General features: G+C 29.9%; 1 protein-coding gene across 4 annotated transcripts; it reads left to right on the forward strand.

The window, feature by feature from the left end:
* Positions 1–3007: 3007 nt before the first annotated feature.
* LOC101245260 (uncharacterized RNA-binding protein C1827.05c) lies at positions 3008–7205 on the forward strand. Of its 4 annotated transcripts, none has more exons than XM_004241249.5 (9): positions 3008–3166; positions 3284–3390; positions 3830–3944; positions 4034–4089; positions 5119–5166; positions 5270–5367; positions 6036–6105; positions 6228–6338; positions 6715–7205. In XM_004241249.5, the coding sequence occupies exons 2-9, from the start codon at positions 3286–3288 to the stop codon at positions 6763–6765; spliced, it is 654 nt and encodes a 217-aa protein (XP_004241297.1). In that variant the 5' UTR covers positions 3008–3166; positions 3284–3285; the 3' UTR covers positions 6766–7205. The 4 variants fall into 4 exon arrangements, with proteins under 4 accessions (XP_004241297.1, XP_010322419.1, XP_010322421.1 ...); XM_010324117.4 differs by having other exon boundaries at positions 3058–3194; XM_010324119.4 differs by having other exon boundaries at positions 3059–3181.
* The last annotated feature ends 2088 nt before the right edge of the window (positions 7206–9293 follow it).

Raw genomic sequence — 9293 nt, forward strand, 5'->3', positions numbered from 1 at the left:
CTATTTTTATTTTTATTTTTAGTTGAAATAACTTTAATTATCGAAATTATAAAGAGTTGCAATTTCTAAAGTTAATTAACAAGTAATCACCTAATTTCAGATAAGACATCATATAAATTAAAGGTCATCTCCTATTTAAATTAATCCAAGCATTGCAATTTTTTTTATTAATATATATTATAATGAGACACTATCCAAAAAAGATAAGAATTAGATTTTAATATTATGTTTATGCTTTGTATTTAATTACACTCTTCTTGTAATTTTTTATTTTCTCTTTAGAGTAGTTGGTGTTAATTAGTAGTGATGTGGATTGAGAAGCAAAACTTCATATAAAAAATGAAGTGCTCTTCACCAATTAAATCTGGTAGCTATTTCTATATAGATTTAATTTTTCCAATTCTTTTTTTAAAATAATAATAATGAAAAATTAATGGTTATATATCAAGCTCTTACCTGTGAATTGTGATATATCATAATTTAAGTCATACAATGACATAGAATAAGCAGGGTGAAATTAAGTAGCAGAAGTGTGAGTTTGATCGAATTCATATAGTACAAATATAAAAGCTACCAGACAATTATTATAATTAAATCATAATTTTAATCCGAACTCGTAAAGTTAAAATCTTATCTTTGCACTTTGCTTTCGAATGTAAACGACTATTTTAAATTCTTTAATAATCAGAAATTACATAAAGAGAAATAAATCATATTACGTAAGTCTCGATTAGTGGCGGAGCCATATGTAGTTAAGGAGTGTAAATTTCGTCGAAAAATTACATTGTATAGTTAGAATTTGTTTATGTATATATATTATGTATTGACATTTTCTAAGAGATATTACTACTTTATATTTTAATACCCCTTAGTTGAAGTTTTGACTGCGCCACAGATCTCAATCTTGATCGAGATAGAAAAAATTATCACGGAGGAAAATTTCAAAACTTAAAATCCTCCATTTTGAAAATCACATGTGCATTTAGCTCGATCACCTATGATTGTAAAAAAAAATCAATAAATGCATATTATTTATTTATTTTTTTAATTATTATTTTTAAAAAGATCACGCGTATAATTAGAGATTTTAACTTAAAATTTATACAATATTATTTATTAGCGTATCCTACGACTCTATTAGATAGTTTGATAAATTCCAAATAGTGATTGTGCCCCCCTAACATCCCAATATTTTCCATTACTATTTTCCCTCTATGCATTTGAGAAATACTCGTGGATCATTATTTCACATGATTTTCTTAATTGAAGAAAGAGATTTTCACATTAGATATATATTTGTACCTACTTTGATATGTACTGTTTTTCTATTAAGAATTATGGTTGACAAGATATTTTCAAAGGTTGGGAGGTTCACAAACACTATTCACAACTATACCAAAAAAAAAAACATTTAACATATATTAAAGTAGAAGGTGATATTTTAGCATTTTTTAACATTAAGATTTATGGCCAGAAGTATATAGTAAGGTTTGCTCATTCTTATTTTGAAAATGCAGAGAAAATTAAAGCTACGCTGAAATGTAATTTTATTCATAACAAAAAAAAGAAAGACAATTTATGTTTTGTTGACATTATATAACATAATTTACTCAAGTTTGAGTCATTCATTGACTCACCTATTTATTAGCTTAATCTATATTAGCCCATTAAAAGAACTAGACTGACATGCCATTCATATGGATTATGGATCAATGAGAAATTTCATCAAAATATTTAAACAAATATATATTTTTGGAGTATTGACATATACATGGAAAATTAAGCCCAAATGAGATTCATTGATTGTCATCTTCTTAATCTCATCATTTTTTTCTATTTATTTCATTTTTGTCTCTCTTCCATGAAATCTCTCCATTTTCCTATCTTTTCCATTCAATCTTCTAAAATCTCTCTAATTAAGTTGATGATTTATCAAAATATATCCCATGTGGATATGATTATGCATACCAATTTTAACTTAAAATATGTTATATATAATATATAGTGATATACATTATAAAGATCACTTTTAATCTAAATGTTTAAAACTTTAGTCATCAAGAGAGAGAAAAAGGATGAAAGCTCCTATACAGTAAAAAAATAAATAAATGCATTATATGTATACTACATAATGTACCTCAAATAAATGGATTTTATTCATATGAACATTTATTAGTATCCATACATATTAGTAATATAATATTACTAAAGCTAATACACAGTAGATTATTTCAGCTATACATATTAATATACACGTATACATATTAATAATATGTACCATATTTTTATGAGACTTAGTGTAATATCTGCAAATATATATATATATATATATTGATAACACAATGCCTATAAAATATGAAAAAAAAATCAATGAAGAGGTGTGAGAGATATTGAGTATGAAGAGAACGTAAAAATATATCAAAAAAGTATTAGAAAAAAATGTCAAATATATATTAGATATAAAAATATGAAGGTCAACAATTAGAGTAGACGATTAGTAGATAGTCGAGTATTGTTTAATTTAATTATCAGTATTTTTGCTCACATATTGTTATTGTATATTATTCTTCTACTGAATATTATATAAATGTTGCTTAATTTTCTTTGCTTCAAACTTTAGTTAGCGTATTATTTATTGTTGCTATTATTTCCTTTTCTTTGTAAGCGTAACTCCTTCCTAGTGTAATTTTTTATATACTTGACTTTCTGTATATTCTATAGACATAAAATTGCACAACACAGTATTATCTTTAGATCATTTAAACAATCACATGCAATATATTGTTATTTATTGTTATAATATTATCTGCTAATTACTTATAAGTAAAAATTTTGTCCAAATAAAGTGTTAGGAGAATTATTTTTCTTAGCAGTAACTTCTGGTTAAATTTTATTACGTTTTCTATGACTTCGATTTTTGACAAAGTGTTCAATCATGTACCCTATCTTATTTTATCTCCTGTACCAAATAACCCCTTAAAGAGAATCAATTCACAATTATGACCCTGCGAAACCATGGGTGGGTGATTCGACCCGAAAATAGGAAACGAGAGGATCCGAACACAGGGTTTAGGGTTTAAGTTACCGCGCATCTACAAACAACTCTTTTCCCTCTCGCGCTTGGCAGCTCCGGCGAATTCATCCGCTTATCTGTCACCGTTCTCCGGTGAGGTTTACGAAGGTTTATAGCTCAAGTAATTTTCTTCAGGTTTCAATTTTCCTTACTGTGTTTCTGTTTTTATTTGTGCAAAGTGCTTGACGTTTAGTATGATTATGTAAACAGAGATGGGTGTTAAAGCAAGGAAGAAAGCAATAACGAAGAAATTGAAAAAGGGAGCAAGCGATTTTTCTGCTTCTTCAGCTTCTAAAGATGAAGCCCGTGAGTTTCTGGTACGTTATTTGTTCGTACGGCTCCAGCATATGAGCAGTCCATTCAGTTTCTTCGAACTATATAGATGTATATAATGAAAACTGAAATAAAGCACCTCAAATTGTGCATATATAGTTAGTAGTGAGCTCACTCTATAGATTACTAAAACAATTGTCTCCTTTATGGGATTTCGTGTTAATATATGCTTTAGATTTTATGATTTTTGTGTCATATGTACTCCTTAATTCTGCAACTTGTTTGGTATATGCGTATAAACTTTGGTTGTCTGGTCTGTGATGGGGTGGGCAATGGTATTGAAGAGTTTAGCTAACTTAGAGTTTATATTTGGTCTGTGATACTTTGAGTGGGCAATGGTCTTCGTTAGAATCATTACTGTAAAATTCTCCATGGCAATTGGTGTGCTGTGTATGACTTTTTTTTTGTCCTTCAAATAAATAGCCATTAGAAGGTGGGCCAGCGCAGAAGCTTCCAAAGACTGAGGTGAGGGAAAATAAAGCAACAGTGTTATATATCGGGAGAATCCCGCATGGATTTTATGAGAATGAAATGGAAGGTTTGCATTTCTCTCTTTGAATTTGTCTGAGAATGGCCTATTTAGATACTTGATATTTTCTTCTTATGTATTATAAATGTGGTCTTCAGGTTTTTTTAAGCAATTCGGTACAATCAAGAGGCTTAGAATTGCAAGGAATAAAAAGGTTAATTTTCCAGGCATATTATTATTGGTCAATTGTTCGTCTGTTTGGTTAGAGATTTCTTTCATGTTTACTCTTAAACTCTCTTATTTGATGTTTTATGGTTATATTATTGTTATGCATTTGACATTCTTCATTCTCCCTCAAATGGCATTGTGCCACTAATTTTGTAAACCATTTGTCAATTATGGTTTACTTGATTACATCTTAACCAGTTGAGGTGTACCTCTCCTTGCTTGCATGGTGGCAGACTCCTTCATTTTTCTTTTGTTCGTCTCCTAATGATTTTGTGTAATTTTGAAGAACCTAAGCTATCAATCAGCAAACCAGAATGCTTCTTACTAGAAAAAAGTTCAGTAAACTAGATGTTTCTTTAACCCTGACAGAACAACTCTTAACACTTCAACCCCCCCCCCCCCCCTAAGTACAGTAAGGATCTCTCCATCCCGTCCTAATCCATATTGCAATCTTGTTTCTCTCAATCTGGGTAATCGACTTTCTCGTGGAACCCTTAACACAATCGTGTTGGACATCCAGCTACTTTTAATTCTTCCTTATATTTCCTCAGCTACCAATTCTCGGTTCCACCCTATGCTCTCTGTTCACCTTATCTTAGTACCTCATTCGTTAGTGTATTGATAGATATTCATTTTTAAGAAACACTAGAAATCTGATCAGTAAGCTAACATCTGCCTGAAAATACCTTATTTTTTACCTTTTGATAAGGAAATACCTTGATTAGCACCTTTTTTTGAACTTTATGAAGTATATTTCATCTAGAAAGAATTAAAACTGTAGGCCATAATTATGTAGATGAGTATGGTGATTCATTGGCATTCGCTTCATTTTCATTTTTCAAACTACTCAATTCATTTCTTAGTCCATTGACAAATTTATTATTCTTTCGTTATGGGTATGCACTGCTCTCCTTAAGCTACACATCATATGTTAATCCACTGATTTACCATTATTTTCATTTAAGGTAATTTTCTTTTTGTTCATCGACTTATCCTTGTTTCTCTTCCTTAACAGACTGGAAAATCAAAGCATTTTGGCTTCATAGAATTTGAGTCTCCTGAGGTAGTACTTGTCCTAGTGGCTTTGTAGTGTCATAGATATGCTTAAAAAAATCCGTCTGATCATTATCTTCCCATTTTCTGGTTGTCTTTTTGGGTAAGTGCAGGTTGCAAAAGTTGTTGCTGAAACTATGCATAACTATCTCTTGTTTGAGCACTTACTGCAAGTTCAGCTTATTCCTCCTGAACATGTACATCCAAGATTGTAAGGACCTCTCTCCCTCTCCTTTTCCCAATTTGATGGAGGGAATGGTAATTTAATTATTTTATGTCCAAGTGTGAGGAGATTGTCAAATTCTTTGGTTTCTTCCATCTTTTTCTTTTTCTTATGTTTATGGTTAGGCTGTTTTTAGGGGGTTCAGTGGTCTAGGAGCTTCTTGTTGTAGGAGGTTTATCGGCACTTTGTAGTCTTTTGTCACTACAAATTGGAACAACTAATAAAATACCAGATCTTTTTTTTTGACCGGATTAAACTTTAAAGAATATAATGACATGCAAATTCGCTCCTGCTTATATCAGCATCTCTGTTTCTTAAATTTCATGCTGCTAAATGCTTATGACAGAAAACATGAAGTCTGATATTATTCTTAATCTTTCCCCTACATTATGAGTTATAAAATGAGTTCAGCATTGCATTTGAGCTGCATAAGTTTTCTGGTTTTGTGATCCCAATTACTGCCGACCACCTAATCTCATTGCAAGGGAGTAAAAGATATGTCTAGAAGCATGGCATTCTCCTGATTATTTTTTAACTTTACAAGGAGTGTGAAGAGTTGAAATTTAGTGGTTAGGTTTATGATACTTTCTTAGCATGGAGATGCAAAATTGGGTCTTTTTCTCTGTTCGTAGTTAACAACTTTGATTTCTACATAGGTGGAAAGGTGTGAACCGCTGGTACAAACCCTTGGATTGGGTTAAAATTGAAAGGAAGCGTCAGGACAAGGTAATATTCAGTGGGATATAGCATTTTTGCTTTTTGTGTTATGCTAAATGTGGTAAGCAGTTTATATGACGTCTGATTAGACTTTGCAAACATAAACTTGTTGAGTGTTAATAATCGTCCAGGAAAGAACACTGGATGATCACAAGAAGTTGGTTGAAGGAATATTAAAACGTGACAAGAAGAGGCGAAAGAGGATTGAAGCAGCTGGAATTGACTATGAGTGCCCAGAAATGGTAAGACATATATGGCTTTCTTTAATTCAACTCTTTGATGCTGCAAATACACCCTTATTGCTGCAGGTTACTGTTGGAGTATGGGAAACCTTATATTTGGTGAATCTAGCTGTTAATTAACCATAATTTGCTCTTAGATGATGCTAATAACAGGATTGTTGCATTTTGGCTAGTGTGATACTGTTGAACAATAGTTGAGTAGTGTTCGAGTATATGTTTGTTACAAGAATGCTAATACTTTATATCAGATTCAACTAGGATTAGGAAAGTGACAAATGAGTTGCACTGAGCACACAATGAAAGAGTTTTTAGTTAAAGCTGAAATCACACCGCACTCCATTAGGAGATAACATACGATGGTGCATGTCATTTGTAGGTGGGTTCAATTCAGGCTGCACCAAAGAAGATCAGATTTGATGCAGATTAGATCTTTCCGGCAGAACTGAGACAGCATGAAGATTAGTATTTGGTAGTTTGCATTTCAATTCATGGTCATGGCATTGGAACTGTGCTACTGATGGGATGCTGTGTGCTGCTTAAATGTACTAAATTGTCAACGAAGGTGGAAAGATTGCTAGCACCATACACTTTTCTGATAGAATTAGCATTATCATAGACGACACCGAGGCTGTAAGACATCCCAAACATCTACTTGTATTAGCTTTAATTTTTGTGACTCCGACTCGAAATGACTAGTGGAATTCTTTGGGTGATATAATGAATTCTGTCCAGGCTCTGGCTGGTAATGTATCTTAATTAATAGTGTTTGGACTTTGATGTGCCAGATCTGTGGTTTCTTTTGATCGTTATGTAACATTTCCTGCGGAAGGTACAGTTTAGTGAATTACATAATCTTAAATTTGTGAACCTGTTATATTTAACATCTAGTAAATTTGTGAATCTGCGTGTTACGTTTAACATCTTGTCAAACAAATCATCGTGGGGACCTAACGTTTTCGTGTTAAATTGCAAATTTGTATTACTTGCTGCATGAGCGAACCTGTTATAATACGAAAGATGATTTTTTTTCCGAAGTCAATCGAAAATTGGAGCATTTTATTGCGAACAAAGTGGGAATCTTCACGAAGTTGTAACAAATTTGTATTACTTGCTGCTCATTGACTACATTGCTTGCATTAAGTAGACTGAATAAGTTTCACTTACAAGCAAAATAAGACTACTATTTGAGGTGGTGGTGGAGAGAGAGACCATAAACAAAAGGAAACCAAAAAAAGGGAAAAGAAATACAGTGCATAAAGGATTCTTATTTCCTTTTCTTTTATCCAATAAAAGTAATGAGTACAAATGTAATTAATTAAAGCTGGAGGGACCATGTTTAGGACTGAAAAAAATACTGGAGGAAACTTGAGTAGGATAAAGCAAATAGTATCATAAAGATGTTTGTTCTATTCCTTAAAAGTGCATCATTTCTCTGGACTTAGCTTTTTGTGTTATTTCATCTCTTTTGGAAAAATATTTGTATTGATGAAGTTGAAAAGAAATGATATGTGTGATTTGGAATGACAATTTCATGTCAATATAACAAGTGATTGAGATCATGATTTTTTAAATCTCGAATTCTCCAAAAAAAAAAAATATTTTAGAAGATTCTGAATTTTGATTTCATTTTTTAAAAATGTAAAACTTGATATATTTAAGTTTATTTGTTTTGTAAAAAATAACTTTATGATGGACTAGAAGAGATTGAAAAAATTATATTGGAAAAGAACTAGTTACTACCTTATTATACTTTATTTCAATTGAAATACTTAATATTTTTGAAATGTTAATACTAACTCATCTACGTATGTTTGTCATAGTTTTCTTTTTAGAGTCAAACAATTATAATTTTAACTAAAATTTTATGATATATTTTTTATCATATTGATATGTAAAAGATTAAAACTTATATTATTTTTTGTATAATTTTGAATATCTGAATTTTTTATTAAATATATAAAATTAATATAAATTAATATAACTTTGAAAATTAATTAATTTAACTTTTAAAAAATATAATACGATAATTAAAATTGGACAAAATATTGATACTAAACTTCTTTGGGAAGAAATTACCTAAAAAGAGTGAATCCCCCCCCCCCCCCCCCCTATTGGTCAGAAAGAGCTACAAGGTAAAATGGATCAATTATTCTAATCACCCGTTTGAAAATTAGCTTATATATTCGCAACATTGTGGGAGAACAACATACTTATTCGTCCACTTTTATTTGTTATATTATATTTTTCAAAAGTTAAGTTGTAATTTTTAAAATTAAATTAGATCACATTAATATAATTTCTTGAATAAAAAATTTAGATATTTGAAAATTTTATGAAAAGTACTATAATTCACAATTTTTTGCATTATCAATACACAAAAAAAAAAATACATCTTAAAATGTTAGTTAAGATTTTATACTTTGACTCTAAAAATAAAAATCGTGACAAAAAATAGTAAACACAAAAAGTTAAAATTCTTACACTTTATAACTAAAAGAGCTTATTCAATTCCGAGTCATGTACCAAATTTACTTATTTATTACTCCTTATTTACATTCACTATTAGTTATAATATTTTCATATGATTTTTAATATCTTTTTTCTTAAATATTAAATTAATGTAATTAAATTTAATTTTAAAAATTAATCAAATTATCTTTTATAAAACGAAATGTGACAAATAAAAATAAATAAAAAGTTATTATAAAAATAATATAGTCAGACGCCTCATGCTAAATTATAATTTTCATACTAATATTTGTCTTAACAACTTAAACCTGTAAATAATAAAGCTTCCTATTTTCACTACAATTAATAAAGGAAGAAAAATTGACAGCATCTTAGCGCGCAAAATTTTTAGGTAGCGATTTTGATTTTTAATATTAAATTATAATTAAGTAATTTTTTTTAACATTTCATTTAAGATATATAAAATATAAAATATCATCTCACATT

Source organism: Solanum lycopersicum, chromosome 6 (assembly GCF_036512215.1).
Source record: "Solanum lycopersicum chromosome 6, SLM_r2.1".
NCBI lineage: Eukaryota > Viridiplantae > Streptophyta > Magnoliopsida > Solanales > Solanaceae > Solanum > Solanum lycopersicum.

What these genes read in the sequence shown, in the direction of transcription:
- LOC101245260 (XM_004241249.5), top strand. Translation starts at nt 3,286, where the DNA reads ATGGGTGTTAAAGCAAGGAAGAAAGCAATAACGAAGAAATTGAAAAAG. An exon ending in TTATGAGAATGAAATGGAAG is followed by an intron (nt 3,945 to 4,033) that starts GTTTGCATTTCT and finishes TGTGGTCTTCAG; the next exon opens with GTTTTTTTAAGCAATTCGGT. An exon ending in GAATTGCAAGGAATAAAAAG is followed by an intron (nt 4,090 to 5,118) that starts GTTAATTTTCCA and finishes CTTCCTTAACAG; the next exon opens with ACTGGAAAATCAAAGCATTT.